General features: G+C 44.6%; 1 protein-coding gene across 3 annotated transcripts in view; it reads right to left on the reverse strand.

Annotated features, from left to right (window-relative positions):
- Positions 1-232: 232 nt before the first annotated feature.
- Positions 233-22346, reverse strand: part of MNMIP1 (manchette microtubule inner protein 1) — a 211602-nt gene continuing 189488 nt past the window's right edge. For all 3 annotated transcript variants that reach the window (XM_086956470.1, XM_086956468.1, XM_086956469.1), the window contains 2 exons: positions 9440-9503; positions 233-2998 (listed from right to left, as the gene is read on the reverse strand). In XM_086956470.1, coding sequence (XP_086812596.1) covers positions 2960-2998; positions 9440-9503 — 103 coding nt within the window. In that variant the 3' untranslated portion in view covers positions 233-2959. The remainder of the gene's footprint in view (positions 2999-9439; positions 9504-22346) is intronic.

The raw sequence follows: 22346 nt of genomic DNA on the forward strand, positions 1-22346 counted from the left end.
TATGAGATTTAACAAACTGGATTTTGCTTTGGGGTTGTGCTAAAAAAGTGGCGTACCCCCTCCCCCCCCTCACCCCCTCCCCCCAAGGGGCGGCAATCTGAGGGGTAGCCCCGGACGCCACAAGCTCTAGCTACGCCCCAGGCCCCATCAGTGAATTCAGACTCTCAAAGTAACATTAGTGTGTAGTAGATCTTCACTGTCACACTTGCAGTCAGAAGAGAAACAAAAAGACTCTTTGTAAATAAACTTTATATAATCTATTACATAAACATATATTTCGAGCTAAGTCCCACATACAATATTTGTTCCCGCTCTGCTTTTCATGGCTCCTTCTTCTGTGGCGATCAGCGCTGTTCTACTTAGTTAGAGCAAAACCTGCACAGAAGCAATGAGCAGTTCATAGCTTTACTTTATTTTCACAGTGCTACTTCCACTCAGTATCTTTGGGTCCGAGGAAATAGCTCTTGGAAAAGAACATTCAGAGTATATCCCACAGGTACAATGTACTTAATGGAAGGTAGGAAAAATCAACACGGAGTGGTTAAGGTTGTTGAGGCTTTGCAAAGCAAAAAGGCGTATTACCACATCTGCTAGCAAATAGTTTGAGAGTCTGACTCCAAATCTGTCTCCCAAAATAATCTTCTCTTATTTTTTTCTGTAGAAGATGCATTTACATATGTAGTGGGGTAGAGATTTACCAATTACAGATAGGATACTGGGCAACTATTTTTCAGTGACGTACAAAGAAAAATCCAGCTATATATGTATTGGTCTCTCCCAGTTTGAATGTTTTGGCGTAGAGCTAAAGCCACGTTGCGGGTTTACACGCTCTTCTGAAGCCCAGGTCAATGCTTGGGGTGCATATGAAGCTCACATGGACGGCTGGGAACCCACTACTATTACAACCAAGTTTTGGCTGATGCTAAATGCCAATGCTCTGAATGATCCTAATCCCTCGACAAATGTTGTGGGTGGACAAATGTTCCAATGAATGCTGAAGGCAGTGCGGACATCTGGACGCACATCTGCAGAGGGGTCCAATCAGTGTGCCTGTGGGTACTAATTAATGGTCTTCAACTCTGTAAATAAAAGAAATTCTGAAAGTGTTGCATTTTCACTGTTGATAATTAGTAAGTCGAATTGGGAACTGCAGAAAATGGAAGGTGGCAGGTCTGATCAAGTCTTTACTTGTGATTGGGCGTTAGTTGAACATAACCATCAATTATTCTTCATCTAATTGAAAACCACTACCAGCCATCTGTCCCTTCTATGATACCACCAGGAAAAGGTGTGACATTGCTAGGCTTCCTCGCCTTGCATATCCTGGCCCTCCAACAGTAGTCACCACGCTCAGACCATCTCCCCGCAGCCAGCAATGGTTCCGGGACTGCCAATGGCGACCTCTGTTGTGATATCCTCCTGCAGTAGACAAACAGTGTCCTGGGCTGTGAGGATCACAGAATCAGTTGACGTTACATAACATTACCCAGTTTACAAAAAATACCATTTAATTGGGGAACTCTAATGAGGCAATTGGTGTATTTCCAATTATGACCAGTACCCATTGAATAGACATTTTGAGCTATATTCACTAAAGTTGCACAGATTCACGTGGTGTAACACAACACACATTTAGCAACCATTTACTGTGATTTTTAAAAAGTGCAGCACAACATTATGGAGTGCCAAGGGAGAGCTGGTGCAATCCTTAGTAAACATACCCCGCTGTGTCAAGCATTGTGCACTGGATTGTGGTGGTTTTAGCCATGTATAGCTTACACGGGCTTCAAGTGCTCGGAAAAGCATGATCCTTGATGAATACTATTTCTGTAGTACAACGTCCCATCATTTTTTCAATAATGGATGCTTTACTCTATTTGTGCAGGATATAAACAGCACAGGATTGCATTGCTGTGAATCTTGCATTTGCTCTGATTAACTGGTGTGAGGAGAATAGCCGCCAGCGACTAGATGAGACTTGTGGGAACACCTTTACAAGAGAACCCTGTAACGTAACCTTTAGGTCAAGTTCGCGTTATATAAAAGTCCACAAAAAAATAATAACTTTGAATCTTACACCCTCTTGAATATCCTCTCCATCATGGAACCCAATGGATATTATAATTGTACCAACTTTATCTCTATCAGGGCAATTCCTATCTTATTAGTAAAAACCAAACATACCATCCTGTCTCCCACCTATCCTTCCCCAGGAAACACATGTGAAAAAGCTGAAATATCCGACGTGGTTCCAATATTCCAGTGTGCAGCATGTGTTTGAGACACAGTGTCACACAGACCTAACAAATCGAGTGTTCTTCTACAGTGCTAAGTGCATTAAATACAGGATAATACAGTGTTTTATGATATTACAAATAAACAATTGCTTTGTACATAAGGATAATACAACCAAATGTGTGTCTTCTCTCAGCACTGGCACAAGGCTAGAAAGAGTAGGAAGTGCTGTTTCCAGAATCAACAGTTATCTAGAAGGCTGGTCACTCCTCAAAACATGTTCCATCGTGTTTGATGTCTCTTGAGGGTATATTTCACTGTAAATTCATAGTTTCAGGTTATTCACGTGTTCTGTCCTCCAGCGTGTCAAAATACAGAAGTGGATTCCACTTAAAAGACATCCTACAAAAGCTTTCTTCGTCCGAATGGAATAACATCAGTCTGTGTTTTTGTTTTCGCCCGACATTGTTCTGGATCTAAAAATCCTTATTTGCCAGTCCCATGGACTGTTCTGAAGTCAAGGAGAGATTGGCTACTCCTATAAGAAAGACTGGTGGGACCTCGGTGCACCGGTTGTGGATTTGTGATATACCCACAGACTAAGGTCTTGTAAATCCAGGATGTCAGTCAACGCATACAGTAACAAGAAGTAAGGTCCAATCCAAGTCTTGGAGGACACTTGCCTACATTGCTTCAGTGATGTTGTAGTGGACCACAGTGGGCCCTACAAGGGCAGGACCTTCTTTACTCTCTCCACGTCAACCTGCAAAGTAAGGAAAGAAAGGATCAGAGGATGGAAAGAGATAAGCCAAATAATTTTGTGAAAAAAGTCCTACGACATAATTTACTATACAAGACATACTATCCAAGGCCCATGCAAACATTGCCTCCTCTCCATACTGACATACAGGCCACTGCAAAATTTCCTAACAGGTAGGTGGTTTTTAACCCGTTGCGTGCTCATGACGAGCTCAGCTTGTCATGAGGCACGGTCGCACTGTGCTCATGACCAGCTGAGCTCGTCATGACCGTTGCGCCTCGCCCACGCGGGGATAATTCCCCTGCTATGCTGGGTGTTCCATTGGAACGGGCGTGGTCATGACGAGCTCAGCTCGCCATGAGCACAGCGCCACCGTGCTGCATGACAAGCCGAGCTCGTCATGAGCACCGCGGCACGGCGCTGCGCACGCCACCCTCCCCCAGCACAGATGGGGAATTAGCCCCGCAGGGGAGGGGTTAAAAGCTGGTATGACTGCAGCAGACTTGGTCTCTGTCTGATATTGGACTAATTCTGCATTAGTCCTACAAGCCTTTCAAATGGAAAGGCAATACAGGGGCAAACCCAGGCCTGTGGTGAGAGAGAACTGTCTTTCAGACTAAACACATTTAAGAACTCCCATCTTTCTTTGTAAGACTTACATTTACTTTGCTGTTTTTACCAGTTCTTCTGGGCTTGTGCAATTCAAGGGAAATTAGCCACGCCTTCTGACATGATTTGCCGCTATCCCTGGAAATGCACATGCTAACTACTAATGTAGTCGTGGGTTCTTTACAAAACCCCCTAACAATTTCATTGTATGAGCATATTCACTGGAATGCTGAAAAGGTTGCAGTTTCGAATATCGAGTATAGAATAGCAAGTGGGCACAATGTTGTGACCAAAATATCAAGGAAGTAAGTGCATATAGGTAGGTACTAATTTACTATTCTTAATTCTATGTACCTTGGGGAAAAAAAAATATATTTATATATATATATATATATATATATATATATATATATATATACACACATATATAAAATCAAGGTACACAGACGTGGCGATAGGGGCATAAAATCTATGCATATTACCAGTCACGTCAATATTTTGGTCACAATACTGTGATCGCTTTCGATATTCCACACTCGAAATTCCGTATCTACACCATGAAAGTGTGTCAGCAACCAGAATTCTTAGTATGCGGGACACTGCCAGCAAATGCACTGCTCTGGAATTATATGTAATTGTCGTGTCCGCCATATTGGAAATGTACCAACTAGTGGCTGGCTACAGACTGTTGGCAGCACAAATAGCACCCATACTACAAGATACAAAGTAATGGCATATCGCAGAAGTTTACATTGTTTCATTGAACCACAGGTGGGCTGGCTACTGCTTCACACTTTCACATGCATGGAATACTGGTGCCATCCTGTACCTACTGTGTGTATTAAAGGTAAGCCAGAATCATTGGCTTTGCCAATGCTTGTTGTAAGTGCCATCGTTTAGAAAAGAACTAGCAGGATAAGCATCTGTGTTACCATCAAGAACATGGAGCTGCAGTGGCAGTATTATACCGGTAGTAGAAAATCTTGCAGTAAGAGATTTCCGTAATAGATCAAGTTTATAGATTTCAATGTGTCCACACTCTATTTGCCCCATGGCACAAGCCAGTGACCACGTGGGTGTCCATGGTTTGTGGGATGCAGCAACTAAGCATCGGTTCATCACTGAGCCAGTCACAATGCTTTCTAATCTGTCCTTTATCCAGAATGGTAGAATACTCAAAAATCCCCTTGTGGGCCATTGCTAAAGGAAATGAAACCATGTAATCTTGTGTAACAAGTTGATTCATTTGAGGTCCTTAGTCTGGGAATTCATCAAATGCCAGTGATAGTGAAAGTGGCATTGGGCACCATTTGATGCCCACTTCCCCGCCCCACAGCAGGTTCACAGAGTATTTTGGTAGTGCTGAGGACCACACATTCTTAATAATAGACTAGTAAATAACTCCACCGCTATGTAGTTGGAACTCAGCTGCATACACTACATAGAGGAGCCAGTTTGGGAAACTCTTGGGGCTGTGTTATGGATACAGTGCACTGTTTCCTCTGCATCACAGCGAATACTTAAGGCTGTGCACCAGGCACAAAATGTGATAGTGCACAATATCACAACAAACTGTTTCTCTAGCAGGACCAGGCAGCCACTCTGTTGTTCACTGTGCAGGTGGCAACTGCCCTGACTTTAAAAGTGGGGGAGGCAAAGACCCGCCTGAAGGCAGGTGCAGGTAGCAACTGCATCCACCTGCAGGGGATTGTATGGGGGCCCATGGGTCCTCTTTAACCTCCATACATGGGTTATAATAAAGGTGGGTGCACACTGACTCTGTGCCACCTCTTAGTGGTGCATAGTTACTGTTCCTCCTGATGGCTTCTTTTCCTCTGTGCCTGTATCTGTAATATGGTGGGGGCATAGGATTTCCCCATTTGAACGGGGGCCAGCTCCTCCATGCAAATGAGGGATTCACCTTTTGAGACTGCGTCAAGCACAATGTACAGCCAGCTTGATTTGTATTAACGAAGGGGTCATGCCAGCATCTGCAGCACCTCCTCTCACACCAAAGGGCCTCCGGGGAGTACAATGTAATGAGGCCCGTGGTCTGAAGTGCTCCACTTCTGAATTTGGCTCGGTTGTTTAAATCACATTTCACCATATGGTGTGCTCACATAAGGAAGATCAAAGCAACCTAATATCAACTTTGCATTTAATATATTAGTTCCATAGGCAAAGTCAAGTATTTTTAAATTTAGAACATTGCATCTTCCAGATTAAACGTTCTATATTTGGACCTTTTTTCAATTAATTTAATTTTCTATAAGGCTCCTTGTTTTCCGTTTTTACAGATTTTTACAGATAAATATAGACAGAAAACAATGTCCGCATTTACAAAGTGGATATGTACAGAAAATTGTGCTTCTTTTAAGTGACTCTTCGTGCAGTCTTTCATGAATTATAGGCCAGCAGCTGAGCAGATGGACAGCATGGGAAATTAAAAAACAGGATGAAATTTCTTTAAACAACTGCAAATGTCAACATACATTTATGGTATAATGCTAGCATTTACCAGTGAATATATTGGTGTGTAATATTTGGCAGCTTACATAGCTAAAATATGACAGGCATCAAAGTATGAGTGCACATCAATTAAAGAGATATGGAAATGTACAGTTGTGCAACTTCATTTATAGGTAAAACACAAAATAAATATGGATAAATACAGATAAAATGGGCAAAAACATAAATATGGATAAATACAGACGGAAATGGCCAAAAAATAAATACCATAAAACCGGGAACCCTAATCCTATATGGTTCCTACTAGTTTCCTATCAGGCGAGACACCTACCGCTCTGCTGCTTAATGCATACCAGAGCTCACACAGCTGACATAAGGCATTCAACTATAAGTACTGCGTCACAAACAAGAGCGCAAAGGCAAGCCAAAGAACGTTGTTATTGGCGAGGACGGGTACACCACCCAATGAGTGGAGAACATTACAATATAATAGAGGCAACATCGATAATGAAGATTTCACCACACCGCAACAGAATACCACGGTAGGTAAAATACGTTTTGTTTTTTGGGGGAGGATTGTGAATGAGTTTCATTCTCCAAAGGGGGGGCGTGGAAACACTTTTACTGATTCAGCCGGTAAGAAAGTTTCTGCTGCTGAGGTACTGAAGGCTTCCCAACATACCATACTGCGGTACCTACGTGTTCATCTGCTTCACTCCTGACCCAGACAGACTCTAGACACTAATTACAAAACCTATCAATTAATGCATAGGCCGATTCTGTAAGAGGGTTTTAAGGTACAGATAATTTTATGCTGCAGGTTTGTAGTGTGCCCCAGATGCCGACAGAGCTGGTACTACCATGCCATCCCTTAACCACCCCACTCCTTTAGGTATTTTTTTTTACTGCAGGACGATATTGCTGCAGATCCAGAAATGCTTTTTGCGATTTTCCCCAATGCTAACCCCCTCCCTGCACCTAGGGGTGGAAGAATAGTCTCCCGGTAAAGGGTTTGCTTCCAATCTGTGAGATGGCTCTGTTTATGGAGCTGCATGTGGCTTGCTTTGGTTTGCAGTGCTGGTGGTGGTAGCTAGAGAGGTTCTGTTGTTGTAGAGATACTGTGGAGTTTCAAGCAAGGAGGGGTTTAGAGCGCTAACAGATGGGCTTAACTTATGGAACCCAAATTATGCATGAATCAGAAGAGGTCGAGTATATGTCCTGTAACGGAGGGACTTCCTGGCTGGATGGAGCATCAGGTCCAGGAGCGTTAACACAAGCACCTGCAGCCACTCCGGTGTGGGGGGCGAGGGGGTACCAAACCTGCAGAAGCCCGCAAGTCCTTCAGTGGGTCCCCCATTCTGCCCAAGTCTAATGTATATTTGTGAGGCTAAGGACCCTTCTTCATTTTGCAGGGAGACCCCATCATTTTGCGTTACACCACTGAATTCTGTTCCAATGGGAAATGGCGGTCTAGAGGTTCAAGCTGGCCATTCTGCTGGCCCAAACAGTATGCTCGGAGGTGGCAATCCCCGCATTAATAGAGTCAATCAGTCAGCGTATCCGCATACGGTTGTCTTGATGACCCTGCTCTTGTACCCAGTTTCAGAGCCTTTCCCCATCCATCTGGGCTCTCCTTGAAAAACGTTGGGCACAGCCTACTTTAGATCAAAGTTAAGCTGTTGTGTCCTCCTTTAGGTCATTTTCGTCTCTAGCCTTCCGTGTCAATTACATCGGTATTATGGGGTCGACCAGGTGGAAGATGGCGGCAGACACGCAAGTGAGTGTGGAAGATGGCGGCAGACACACAAGTGAGTGTGGCCGTGTTTGATTCGGTAGAGCTGCAGTACATGTTGTTGGCCTCCGAGGAGGCTGAGGAACTATAAGAGCATAGTCTTAAAAACTTCGGGTGGGGTCTCTACAGCACGGTTTGTGACACTTTCTTTGGGTAGGCGGGGTGATGTCTAGTTGGGATTAGGCGATAACTGCCACCTGACATGCCAGGGAACTCACCAAATAAGAGGTAGGGCAGTAAACATGGAGGCATTTATACAGAAAAAGTGGACAGAGTTGATGTGTTTAATGCTAAAAGACGAGGTGGCTTGTGAACCTGGCTATAGTGGGGTGGAAATAGTGACAGAGAAGGGGACAAGGGAATGAATGCCGGGCACCTTACAAATGTTAGTGTGCGATCTTCGTGGGAGGGCAGAGCCGCTATGCATGAGGGGTTTTCAGGGCACTTATGTGGACAGTAAGGCACAAAAGGCGATTGGGCATGTCACTGTTTGCTTCAGATATGACGAATACGTGCAGCGTTCAATCTCGGACCTGGGGGGGTGGGTCAAAAGAATCTTGCTAACGAGTCTGTGGCATAGTGCCATGCTGTGAATTCACTAGGGGGTGCGATCGAGAAAGAAGTGGCCCATGCTACGTTGTTGGTATTGGGGATATATTGATATGGGTTCAAATAATTGTGTTAATTTACTTACCATTACAAAGGTCTGTTGTCTCAGAGCAAAATTGAAGAGCACCCACACAGTCTTTAGTACATCTGACCGTGGAGTTTGGGTGCGAACAGAGGGCTGTACCAAATTGTTTGCACGTCTTCTGTTTCCACAAGCAAGATGTGTGCAAGTGTTGTAGAATGTCATAATAGTTAGTTATTTTATATCCACCACTCAAATTACTTTCATATTTCACTATACTAATTCAACACTAATCCTTCATGGGTTCCAGAGTAGCGTGCTACTCGCCAAAAAAGTGCTTCAATGCCCCATCAGAATTAACTAGCTCTATATAAATGCAAACCTTTTTCCCTCTTCTATCCCTCCGCTATCCTTCTCAATCCAAATAACTGACTAATATCCACCACTCAAATTACTTTCAGATTTCACCATACTAATTCACCACTAATCCTTTAAGGGGTCCGGAGTAGCGTACTACTTGCCAAAAAGGCGCTTCAGTGGTAACAAGCGCTATATAAATGCAAACCTTTTTCACTCTTCTATCCTTCCGCTATCCTTCTGATCCAAATAACTGACTAATATCCACCACTCAAATTACTTCCATATTGCACTATACTAATTCAACACTAATCCTTTATGGGTTCCGAAGTAGCGTGCTACTGTCCGAAAAAGTGGCCTGACGCCTCGTGAGGGGTAGAAAGCACTATATAAATGCAGTTACAATATAATTACAATGTACGGGTGCATGCGTCACAGCAAAGCATGAAGTGATGTGATAGTGAGTTTAAGATGGTGGCAGTGGTGTCAGTGTCCTTGTGAATAGAGCAAGCGCCCGTTGTATGGATGTGTGCACAACAAGGAAGTCAAGCCTTTCAAATTACAACAGCTGAAGAAAAGTTTTTACCTGCAGCGCAATTCTTTTAGCTTTCTCTTCCTTTAGTTCTTCCTTAATGCTCAGCATGTCCCTCCTGGAATGAGAAAACAATATTAGTAACAAGTTACGTTATGCAATTTCCTTACCAGGTTTTCGTCAATGATTGGCCAGGTCCCTTTCTATTCTGAAATGCGATTAGTCTCTTCCATGATATTGTGCATGCTGGTTCCATGGTACATAGCAGAGGTCCCTCCTTACCAGCGATTGTTAAGATATATACGTCTAACATGTCACAGACTCTCCCTCAGCTCAACTGGCTTTTTTTAAAGGCACCACTCTGTCTGAAAACCTCCCAACTGCAGACTACAGTTTCATTTGTTAGAGAGGTAATGAATAAAACAAGCATTTGCAATGCAATAGGTCTCGCATTATGAAAGTTTGAGCTATTGGTCTTGTAAATGACAATGTTTTTATTTATGTGTTGGTTTTGAAAATAGCTAAATTAATAGCTTTGTCATTTACAATGCCAATAGTTATAACTTTCGCAAATGTGACACCTATAGCATTTGTAATGCAACATGTTTTGTATTTACGTGACTTAGATGTATTGATATTACAAATAACAATGGATTTTTTAAAATAATTAATATTTAAATAAAAGTGATTCTAATTTATAATGGCAGTAGCTTAAACTTTTGTAAATAACTTTTGTGAAGATTATGTTCAGTGTATTTTATTGTGATGAAAATCCAAGAACAGAAGTGAAATATTAACATCTTTTTGTGACATTTGTAATAAAGCTTGAAATATTGAGAGAACATATTTGAACCAGTTGTTGTTGAATGGTTGCAGAGATTGATGAGGGGATGGCGCTGAGTGATGGCTGGAGTTGCACTGAATGATGCTGGGGTTGCGCTAATGATGCAGGGGTTGCGCAGAGTGATGCAGGGGTTGCGCAGAGTGATGCAGGGGTTGCGCAGAGTGATGCAGGGGTTGCGCTGAGTGATGCAGGGGTTGCGCTGAGTGATGCAGGGGTTGCACTGAGTGATGCAGGGGTTGCACTGAGTGATGCAGGGGTTGCGCTGAGTGATGCAGGGGTTGCGCTGAGGGATGCAGGGGTTGCGCTGAGGGATGCAGGGGTTGCGCTGAGGGATGCTGGAGTTGCAAGGGGAAAAAACGAGTAACAGAGGGCAGAAGGGCACAAAAGCGAGTCTAACAAAAGTGAGTCTAACAGGGGCAGATGGGCACAAAAAAGGGTCTAACAGAGGGCAGAAAAACAAGGGAAACAAGGGAAAAAACGAGTCAAATAGGAGCAGAAAGGCATAAAAAACGAGTCTATGAGGGGCAGAAAGGCACAGAGCACCAAAAACGAGTCTAACAGGGGCAGAAGGACACAAAAAACGAGTCTAACAGGGGCAGAAGGGCACAAAAAACGGGTCTAACAGAGGGCAGAAGGGCAGAAAAACAAGGGAAACAAGGGAATTATGGGGAAAGGAAGAACACACAAGTGTCCTTAAACACATAACTTTGATGAGGTCACATAACTTTGATGAGGTGGGACTAACGCAAGTACCTACTTTCGAAGTTGGCCTTCCATCAGAATGTGAAACTAATACCACCTGCTAAACCCATTTGACTACAGAAGTGTTTCCAAGCTTCTGTGCCAAACACTTTTGCCAACAGAATGACTACTATCCATGCGGGTGTGGGGAAAGAAGTACCCATAAAAACACTTGTGTCCCTTCAGAGCCAGCAGAGTACTTGAGAAGCTTGTGACACAAAAATCAAAAATGATTTTATTTCAAAAAACGGGTGAATGTTCACAACCAAAGCTTTCCAGTTTCAAAATGTAACACAAAAAGTAAGCACTGAAAGCTCTGCAGTGTTACTGCCCATGTCGTTCACATCAGCTCATGTCAGACGTTTTTCACTACACGTGCACCACAAAAATAACACTTAGCACCAAACATTTGTAGCTTGTCCGTGACATTAAGAACACCCATAGCTCGGTGCCTGGAAGAGAGAGAAATAAACAGCAGGGCGGGGTGGCGGGAGAGGGAGATGTCGAAAGAACTAAAATCAGGGACATAAATTAGGAATTCCAGATATGGACAGAGAGAGATCATGAAAGACAGGCAGAGCAGGACAAAAGTGAAAGATAGGGAGAAGAGAGAAAGTCAGACACAATGATACACAAAGATACAGAGAGAGGGAGAAAGAAGACAGACAGGAAGTGGCAGAGAAAGACAGATGGAGAGACAGGGAGAGGGCATCAGAGTGACAGATGGCTAGAGAAAGATGAGGAAATAAAAGGGAGGCAGAGAGGCATAAAAGAGAGAAAGCAAAAGAAAGACAGACTAAGAAGAACAGAGCCAGGACGTTACAGAAAGAAAACAAAAGAGGAAGAAAGAATGTGAAGTCAGAGTGGGGCGGGGGAGAGGAGGCAGGGGAGAGCTCTTTGAAATGTGAAGCTCTCGGCGAGGGGGAGGAGAAGTGAGTGGAACCCTTTGAAGCACGCACGGCCTCGCGGCCGTGAAAGAAGTGTGAACAAGCATGGCTTTCATGTGGTGATGCGAGGCAGTCGGATAGAAGCGCATTCACGAGACCACATGCACTTCTGGAAATCTGCATTTTTCAGAGCTTAGTTTAGCTCTTAGTTTAGCCCCAATAGTCTCGTCCTATTCATTCCTTGTGGAATGGAATAGGACGAGACCTAACAAAAAAGCTATAATGTCTCAGACTGCAAACAAACATCTTTCCGTCTCCGGGATTGATTGCTAATCTGTTTTTAGCTATCTATCTGTCTATCTATCTATCTATCTAACTATCTATCTATCTATCTATTTATCCATCTGCATTTTAGTGACTTTCAGCTCCGGAAAGCCCCAAAGTGGGCAAAATGTGTTTGTAATTACAGGCCTAAAAAGTCGCCTTTAAGAGGTACTGCATTTTTCTAGATTTTGGTATACCCAGGTTCCAGTGACTAGGCAGACTGGGATTTAGTCCTGTTTTCTATGCGTTTTGGAGTGTTGCATTAGTATAAGTGCATGCTTGGACTCAACAAAACTGTTAGTGTTCCCGAGTCCATAGTTGCATAGTACTAGCTGGGGGTATGGGGGAGGCGAGGGTGGTTCTGATTCACCTGTGTAATGAAACTATAATAAAGAACTGTGTTCTGTGATCAGTGCTGCTGGGATTATCTGATAATGTTGCCACCGCTTTTATCCTTGCATAATTATGGTTGAGTCGTATTAACCGCATTATCTGTTATCTGCTGCATAATCTGAAGTTTTTAATTAAACAAATGTTTCAAGCTCAAACGGATCAAAAGTTACTACAAATGTGGCTACATGTTTGTGCACAGTGGAAGGCCCTCTGCAAAGTTTAACAGGTCACCTTTCAGTAGCTTATTTCTCAATTTAGTAGCTAAACTAGTACCAATGAGATGAAATCTTTCCCCAGACATTATTATCATGTGTAAAAGTTATATAAAATAATGAAGTAATACTATAAAAAAAAAGTGGTGCATTTTTGCTTGGTGCATAATTTAGTCAACACTTCTGCACAATTTGCTGATTCTCTGCAGCATATTTCCAGTGCCCCTGACTACGATTAAAACTCAAATTCCGACACTTCATTTTTAATCTGCTTGTTTTTATAGTGCACTTAGCGCCACCTAATGGATGTTCCACTATCGAGCGGTTTCACACAAACTGGATATTAAGAATGCATATTAATATAGGCACACTACCTGCACACTGTTAGGAAAGGGACATTAATAAACCAGGTACATTAGTGAATTATGGTGTGTTTAGTGTGTGTGAAATAATCTTACCACCTAACTCCAGGTCTTTACGGACACTTTCTCTAGTCCTAAATGTTTCACATACAAATGACTGATTTCAAGTGTGTTAGTCTAATTACTTCAATGAAAACAAAAATACTATAACTCCCAAAATGCATTAAGCTATAAGACCAAAGTCCAGGACAGGAAACTGGGTCCTTAGAGAACTGGAGGGAGAGGTCACCCTCGTGTGAGGTGTGTTGGCTTTAGAGCACTGCTGTGTTAATAGCAGTGGTATAACAAGAGTGTTATGGCCATAATGCATGCAAGGGTTTTGCCCACATCCATTTATTGGTCTGGTAGCAAAAGACAGCCATAGTTGAGATGCACAAGGCTCCTCCCACTCCTGCTCCCCACTCTCCCACCACTCCACCCGCTGCCCTTTCGGTATATATATGCCAGAAAAGCATTTTACAAGAATTCACACTAGATTTGCTCCAACGCGTAGAGGGCAGCTCAAACTTCAAACTCACCCAATCTTTGAACCCTCTGTTAATAAGGATACACATTTAGCGCCACATATACAAAGCGTTTTTGTGTTCACAAACGGGCGATTCGCAGAATCGACCAGTTCGGAAATGCAAAAAGGCTTTTTCCCATGTTCAAAGCCCTATTTGTGATTCAATGACCTATAACTGAATCACAGAGGTCAGTGCTGGTCGCAGGCTTTGAGGCTCGGCACCAGAATTTGCTCTGGAATTCCAAATCTTCAGGCAAGAGCAGCGGTTACAACAAGATGTTCGAAATTGATTCCTCTGATCCATAATAACATTCCACATGGTGTTCGCTTTGCGTCTGGATTTTCCCCTCTTGTATACAAACCTGGCATATGAACATTAGTTACTTACCTGTAAACTGTGGTTCTCCAGTATTGGTGTCTTTCATAGATTCACATGCTTTAATATTCCCCGTCGTCAAAGTGGGAGTCCCACGGTACATAAAATAGTAGTAATATATATATATATATATATATATATATATATATATATATATATATATAATTATACATATAAAATATATATAATGTAAAGTTAAAAGTACCATAGAACTGAAAGAAGGCCCATAGAAGCCTTAAAGGGAGAATTCACTTTAGTAACATATCATAGTCATTATAATAGTCCACATTCCAGCCAATCAGGCAACAGCACCCTCTAGAACCTTCTCCTCAGAAGCTCAAGCCCTCAGATTTTTGTATCACCAAAGTGACCAAGAGTGCATGAGGAGAAGAGAGCCTCTGAGGGGAGGAAGGGTGGGTCGCATGTGAATCTATGAAAGACACCAATACTGGAGAACCACAGTTTACAGGCAAGTAACTAATGTTCTTCTCCAGTATTAGGGGTGTCTTTCATAGATTCACATGCTTGAATAAGAGTAGAAAGCAGTAAAGTAATATATGAGTCATAAAAGGCATTTCAAAACCATGTAAGTACAACTATAATTATTTATATAGCATACATTTAGACATATGGCAAAAACCTTTTATGACAGGAGGAGGGAAGCAACAGAGGCTCACCTTAGTTAAAAAGATTTCGTAACACAGCTTGGCCCACAGCAGCATCTGCAGCGTCCGCTGATTCCAGACAGTAGTGCCTCGTAAACGTGTGTCTGCACGACTACGTTGCAGCTCTGCAGATCTGGCGCAGAGGCCATCCAGCAAAGAGGGCGGTGGTTGATGCCACAGCCCTTGTCGAGTGTGCTCGCACCGGAGCAGAGAGAGGCTTTCCGGCCCGGCAATGGCAGAAAGAAATGGCAGCAGAAATCCATCTAGTAATAGATTGTTTAGTGACTGCCTGTCCTTTACAAACTTGGCCATAGGCTACAAAGAGCTGGTCTGATTTTCGAAAAGGAGCGGTGCGCTGGATGTCGAATTTCAGGCAACGTTTTAAATCCAAGGAATGGAGAGAACGCTCAGCAGGAGACTGAGGGTTGGGGAAGAAAGTTCTGAGAATGACGTCCTCATTGAGATGGAAATCCGAAGGAACTTTGGGAATGAATTTCGGATTTGTCCGTAAAGTAACAGTGTCTTTAGAGAATTGAAGAAATGGAGGTTGTATTGTGAATGCTTGGATGTCACTTACTCGCCTTGATGATGTTAGCGCGAGTAGAAGAGCCACCTTCCACGTGAGGAATTTTAAGTCCCCTGAATGGATGGGCTCAAAAGGAGGTAGGAGGAGCTGAGATAAAAAACTAGATTCAGGCGCCAAGAAGGTGGCGGACGACGTGTGGGTGGATAGATTCGAAAAAGGCCTCTGAAAAACTGTCGAATGATCCAAGAGGAATACAGAGAGGTGGTGCCATCATGCCGAAAGCGGGAAATCTCTGCCAGAAAGACTTTAAGAGTGGAATGAGAAAGTCCTGACTTTGCTAGAGATAAGAAAAAAGGCAGGATTTGCTCTGGCTTGGCGTGCATTGGATCAAGGGCCTCCTTGTGACACCAAACACAAAAACGCTTCCATTTCAATTGATATGTTTTGATGGTGGAAGGAGGACGTGCATGAGCCAGCACCTTCCTGCACTTCGGAGTGATATTCAGACCTGCAAACTCATTGTGTACAGGTTCCAAGCATGCAGTTGGAGATATGCCGGATCCGGATGGCAAATCCGCCCTTTGTTCATGGTGAGCAGGTGAGGCAGAGGGCGAAGAGGTATCGGATCGCACTGAGACAACAGGAGGAGGTCCGAGAACCACGGGCGACGTGGCCACCTGGGCGCAATCAGTATGACGTGGCATGGTTGACGCTTCATCCTGTGCAGCAGGCGCGGAACGAGAGGGAGCGGGGGAAAAGTGTAGACGAATTCGCTCGACCAATTGATCGAAAACACATTCCCGCTCGACTCTCTGTGGGGATGCCGACTTGCAAAGCGTAGGTATTTGCAGTTGGTTGGGGTCGCAAACAGATCCATCTGTGAATGGCCCCACTGGTGAAAGATGTACCTCAGAGTGGATTGGTGGAGTTCCCACTCGTGATTGTCTGCCAGAGATCTACTGAGACAGTCGGCAAGAGTGTTGGAGACGCCCGGCACGTGAACTGCTGTCAGGTGAACTTGGTGTTGAATAACCCAATTCCAGATTTCTTGTGCCTGCTTGGAAAGCAGAAGAGACCTCCTACCTCCCTGCTTGTTGAGGTAGTGCATGCTGGTGGTGCCGTCTGTCCGCACCAGCAGCGAGTGGCCTTGTATCAGCATCCGGAAAGATTTCAGGGCAAGGAAGATGGCCAATAGTTCTAGACAGTTGATATGCCATGTGCGTTGAGATGCATTCCATTTGCTCTTGACTGACACACCGTTGAGGTGTGCCCCCCCCAACCCTCCAAGGAAGCATCCGTTGTGAGGGTAAGCGTAGGAAGGGCCGACCTGCGGCGATATTTGGAAGGTGAGCCCACCATTTCAAAGCTGTTTGGATGCGGGGGGTCAGGTAGAGTTTGTCGTTGAACGACCCCGAGACTTGTTTCCATTGTTTGTCCACCTCCTCGTGTATGACTCTCATGTGGTGTCTGCAGTGCAGAATCAGATGAATGCAAGAGGAGGCCATGCCCAGAAAAGATTTCAAGTTCCGGACAGAAACAGACTTTTTTGATTTTAGCAAAGCGACCATCTTGCGTACACGGAGTTGTCGCTCCTGTGATACAAACACCTGTGCCAGACGAGAATCGACTAAGGCTCCTAGAAAGATTCTCTGTTGTGATGGGCGAAGATGAGACTTTTCCTGATTGACAGAAAGGCCCATGGTGCGGAAAAGTGACAGGCAAGTTTGAGTATGCTGTATTGCTGTTTGACGTGTCTGTGCTTTTATTAGACAATCGTCCAGATAAGGGTAAAATTGAATGCCTTGTAGGCGAAGGAAAGCTGCGACCGGAGCCATGATTTTTGTGAAGACTCTTGGCGCTGATCGAAGGCCGAAAGGCAGTACTTTGAATTGGAAGTGCTTTGATCCGACAGTGAAGCGAAGATATTTCCTGTGTTTGTGATGTATTGGCACATGAAAATATGCGTCTTGGAGGTCGATAGTGGAGAGGAACTGTCCGGGGTTGAAGTATTGTAAAATTTCCAGTAGAATCAACATTCGGAAAGTTTGTGATTTGATGAATTTGTTGAGGGCTCGTAAGTCCAGAATGGGGCGCCACTCTCCTGACTTTCTTGATTAAAAAGAAGCGGGAATAAAATCCCCTGCCCTGTTGTGCTCGAGGAACCACTTCGACAGCCCCTTTTTGTATCATGATCTTGACTTGAGCTAACAGATCTTTTAAATGAGGTTGGGGGACCGGAAGGTGGATGGGTGGGTGGAAATTTTGTAAACTCAGGAGCATGTCTTTTCGAGATGACGTCTAGGACCCAATGATCCGAGGTGATATGAGACCAATTTAAGAAGTTGTGGGAGATTCGACCTCCAATCTTCAGAGTTGGAGAACAATTGTTGCTGGGGAAGTCACTGCTTTTTGGAGGTGTTTTCCCCCCTGTAATTATTCTTTTTCAGATAGAATCGGTTTGACGATTTTGGGATTGGTTGCTGTATCTTTGCTTGTTGTCGGCATAGGAGTGATATTGGGAGGAGCCACGAAAATAGGAAGAACTGCCTCTGCCCCGTGCTCCTTGAAAAGGCCGCTTCCTGTACTGAAGGTTCCCTAAGACACAAGCAGTATCTGTGTCCTTCTTAATGGCTTACAGAGCCTCGTCGACATGCTTGCCAAACAGGGAATCACCATCGTATGGTAAGTCAAGAATTCTCGCCTGCACCTCAGGGCGAAAAGCAGTAGATTTGAGCCAGCCCTGGCATCATAAAACAGCAGCTCCAGCAAGCTGTCTGAACCCTCTCGAAGCGATGTCAACAGCGCAGTCAATAATCTCAGAAGAGATTTTCTCTCCTTCTTGGACTATCGTTCCGGCCTCGGTGCGGACGGAATCCGGGAGCTGGTCAATCAGGGCTGCGATTTCAGACCACATCTGGCGGTCATATCTTCCAAGGATGGCCAGGGAATTGGCCCCTCTGACCGTTGTGGCAGCCATGGTGGTGAATGTTTTGCTGATAAGAGTCTAATCGGTGGCCTTCCTGGTCCGGAGGAGAGGTCAGTGGAGTGGCTGGATTTGTCTAACGTTTCTGGGCAGCCTGCGTTACGACAGAATCCGCCTTAGGGTTTGAAACAAGGCATCCTGGAGAGTCTGCAGGCGCCTTGTATTTTTCTGTCCAGACGAGGCAAGACAGCAGGGATGGAATTTGGTTGTGGCATAAGTTTGAGACCTTCCTCCCAAATAAAATCAATAATTGGGATGGTATGGGTTTGCTTGAGGGGTTGATCTTTCAAATCATAGAGGAAGCAATCCGTTTGCTGCATCTCCAAGGTTAAATGGAAACGTTTGGCAGAACGTACCATTAAATTACGAAAGCTTCCGATGTCCACCGGCGGGGAAGGCAAAGGCGATGTCGGTGGCATAGATGGTGTTTGTGCTCTATAATCATCCCAATCTGTGAGGACGTTATCTACCTCCTTATCAGTGTCCTGGTTCACATCCGCATCCTCATCAGTATTCTGCTGTGGACAGACCGGCGAACTCGGTGTCTCTGTATGGACGGATGCTGGCGGTACAGGTTGAGCAGTTGGAGAAATAGGAGCAGAATGAGGGAATCTGCGATTATAATCATCCAACATATGCTGCAAGTTGGACACCAATGAGGACGGTATCTGAATCATTTGTTCCTCAGAAGGAGCAGCAAAGTGAGCCTCATGAACAGGAAAGAGAGCACACCCCTCCTCATAATCTTCATCATCTTCTTGGCACTTTATATTGAGTTCGGATGGACTGGACGCCTGACGAAAGACGTCATTCACATAGGAACCGTCATCAGAATCATCTCCTGCCGATTCAAATAATTGCGTCGGAAGAGTAGAAGCATCAGTTATAGGACTCAGTGGAACTGGGCGTTTGACCACTGAAGCTTGACCACTGTGAAAGTAGTTGCAGTAGCAAGTGAATGGTGTGTCGTCGACGATCCCGTCGACGAGGCGGTAGATTCCTTTGTTTTCAACGACATAGTCTTGCGTGCCGTCGATGGAGCCGTCGAGGAGAAGGAAGACGTCGACATGGATTTCGCCGTCGGCGAGGCAGTCGTCGACGAAGCTGGAATCGTCAGCGTAGACGGCACGGTCGACGAGGATGTCGCCAAAGGGCTGGTAACTGTCGACAAGGATGCAGCCGTCGACGAAGATCTGGTCATCAACGAGGTCTTGGCCGTAGACGAGGTCTTGGCCGTCGACGAGGTCTTGGCCGTCGACGAAGATGTGGCCGTCGACGATGGGCGCGTCGACTATGACTTCGTCGACTAAAGCTTCTTCGCCATAGGCGTCGACGAGACAGGTTTAACGGCCGTCGACGATATTTTGGGAATAGATGAAATAGGCCTCACCTCGTGAAGCGCCGACGACGAGGTAGACGTCGTCGAAGTCCTCGTTGACATAGAACACGTTGTCGTCAATGTCGGAACAGCGTTGACGGATCTCGTAGTCGTCGACAGACGAGTCAATGGTCCCGTCGACGAGCTGGCGCCTGTTTAAGATGACGAGGGCACAGCTTGGGATTGCGACACCAGAGAACCAGATCCCGTAGGCGAGGAGGCAGGCAAATCCCGTGGGGAGACAGACTTAGAAGCGTCGACGAGCCTCTTACTCTTCAGGAAAGGAGAAGGCACCTCAGTCTCTGACCCACGCTTAAGAGAGGCTTTAGAGTGGAAAGAAGACACGCTTTCCATGTCAGAAACAGGATCTTCGGAAGTCTTCAACTTCTGTAGCCACAGAAGGAGACCGGCCTCTCTATCTTTTAAAGTTTTTGAGGAGAAGATCCTGCAAAACTTGCAGTTTTTAACTTCATGGTCTGGGTAAAGACAGTAAATACACTGTGAGGATCTTCATGAAAAAGGCGAAGCTTTCCACAGGATGGACAAGTTCTCAATAACGATTTCTTAGTAGAAGACATATTGAGAGTAAAATAAGCAAAAGAGTTGAAGAAACTGACCAGAGCTCAGGGAGACTCCCTTCACACAACGTGCGGTAGAAAATCTGAGGGCTTGAGCTTCTGAGGAGAAGGTTCTAGAGGGTGCTGTTGCCTGATTGGCTGGAATGTGAACTATTATAATGACTATGATATGTTACTAAAGTGAATTCTCCCTTTAAGTCTTCTATGGGCCTTCTTTCAGTTCTATGGTACTTTTAACTTTACGTTATATATATTTTTTATGCATTACATTTCGTATGTATATGTATAATTATATAATTTTATATATATATATATATATATATATATATATATATATATATATATATATATATATATATATATTTTACTTCTATTTTATGTACCGTGGGACTCCCACTTCGACGACGAGGAATATTCAAGCATGTGAATCTATGAAAGACACCCCTAATACTGGAGAACCTCAACTATTCGGACAGCTACACTTCTGAACCAAGTGACAGGTAATGTGCGGGTTTTAAATAGTGGGACTTTTCTGCCCAACAGCATCATCCAGCAGCCAGTAAGAACGTTAACATATTTTGGTTTCCGCAAAGGAAAAAGAAAAACTGTGAAAGCTGTTGTCAAAAGGTTTCTCTGATTGCAATGCGGTCTTTGAATAAGGAGAAAGCTGCTGCCACCGCCTACCTGACTTCCTGCCAGGGTCCAACGCAAGCGGAGCGGGACTTCGCCTCCCAGGCTGCTGTGCGGTGTGCTTGCCTCCCATGTCATTCTACGCGTCAGAAGGTGGCCAAATAGCAGCCAGGGCTCCCGCATCGTGGGACGTGCACGGGCGTGCCCGGGCAATGCCCGGGCGAAGTCTGGGCCGAGGACGGGCCTGTCTGCGCACATCAGAGGCTGGGCTGGGCCACCCCCCTTAGGTGTACTCACAGAAAAATTACTGGCCCATGGAACCATTTCCCAGACAGGAACTTAATGTGGGTCCTAATATACCGTAATTGCCTTATTATCTTGAGTAAGGCCTGGCAGTTGCTTCTGTTTTTCCCCCCTTATGTGGGTGTCTCCTGCAGTGTGTAGCTCTTGAGCTGTCTTGGTTATGTTCTGGCTCTTTTTCTTCTAATTGGAGCTATTGATAAGGCAGAATGCGGAGTTCGCTCACGATAACGTTAATCAGTAATAATGAGGAAATGTGCCTGTGCCGGGAAAAAACAAACTTTAATCATGCAATCACCAACAACTCATCAGCCTAACTCTACTGATAAGATGCTTCAGAGGACTATAGGGGTGGGGTCAACTGAAATTAAACTGACTGAAAGAAGCTTATCGATAACACCGGACCAAGCCTTCACCCTAACCCTGATATGCAACCTACTCGGTCAATTGCAGACTCTGACTCCTCCTAGACTCAGTCCAGGATACGTGTTCTGGTACATGACACACCCACCACGGACGTACTTATAGAGGATACTCCATCCAACACCAGGAAAAAAAGGGAAAGCCAAACCTGCCATGAAGGCTGGGATTAAACAGAAGAAGGGTGTAACGGAACCTACAGTGAATGGTGACTTGGGGAAGGGAGGGACAGGTGGCCGCTCAATTGAAGGTATAGAAAAGCCAACTTGGGTGTCAAACTTGGTGATGGATTTACAGTTACAAATAAAATAAATTATTTAGGACAAACTGAACGTTTTAATTACCCGGGTAGATAAGCTTACAACTCTGGTTGAGACCCATGTAGGCAAGGTAGAAGCAATCCAAAGGATGGGGGAATCCCCTCAGCAGCGAGTGCCACAAACCCGGTCTCTCCATCCCAGGGTTGATCACCCCCCTGAAATTAACCTGAGCCCGGCCCCGCAAATCCAGAACAATAAGGGGGATGCAAACAGACATGTGATTATTCCTAATAAGTCAACAGAAAAGGATAGTGTCCAATGCCAGGGGCCCAGCAGGGGAGGGAGGTTGGTAAGAAGCACAGACATTGCCCAGAAATGCCAACAGCTGGAAACAATGTGCAGCGATCGGGCCAAATCAATAGAGTTAATGAGGAGCAAGATGTACGAACAGATGTATCAGAGGGGAGATCAGCCCTACCATGCATTAACCTCCTCTTGGACTCCACACCATAAGTCA

The sequence above is a fragment of the Lissotriton vulgaris genome, chromosome 2_1 (assembly GCF_964263255.1).
Source record: "Lissotriton vulgaris chromosome 2_1, aLisVul1.2, whole genome shotgun sequence".
NCBI lineage: Eukaryota > Metazoa > Chordata > Amphibia > Caudata > Salamandridae > Lissotriton > Lissotriton vulgaris.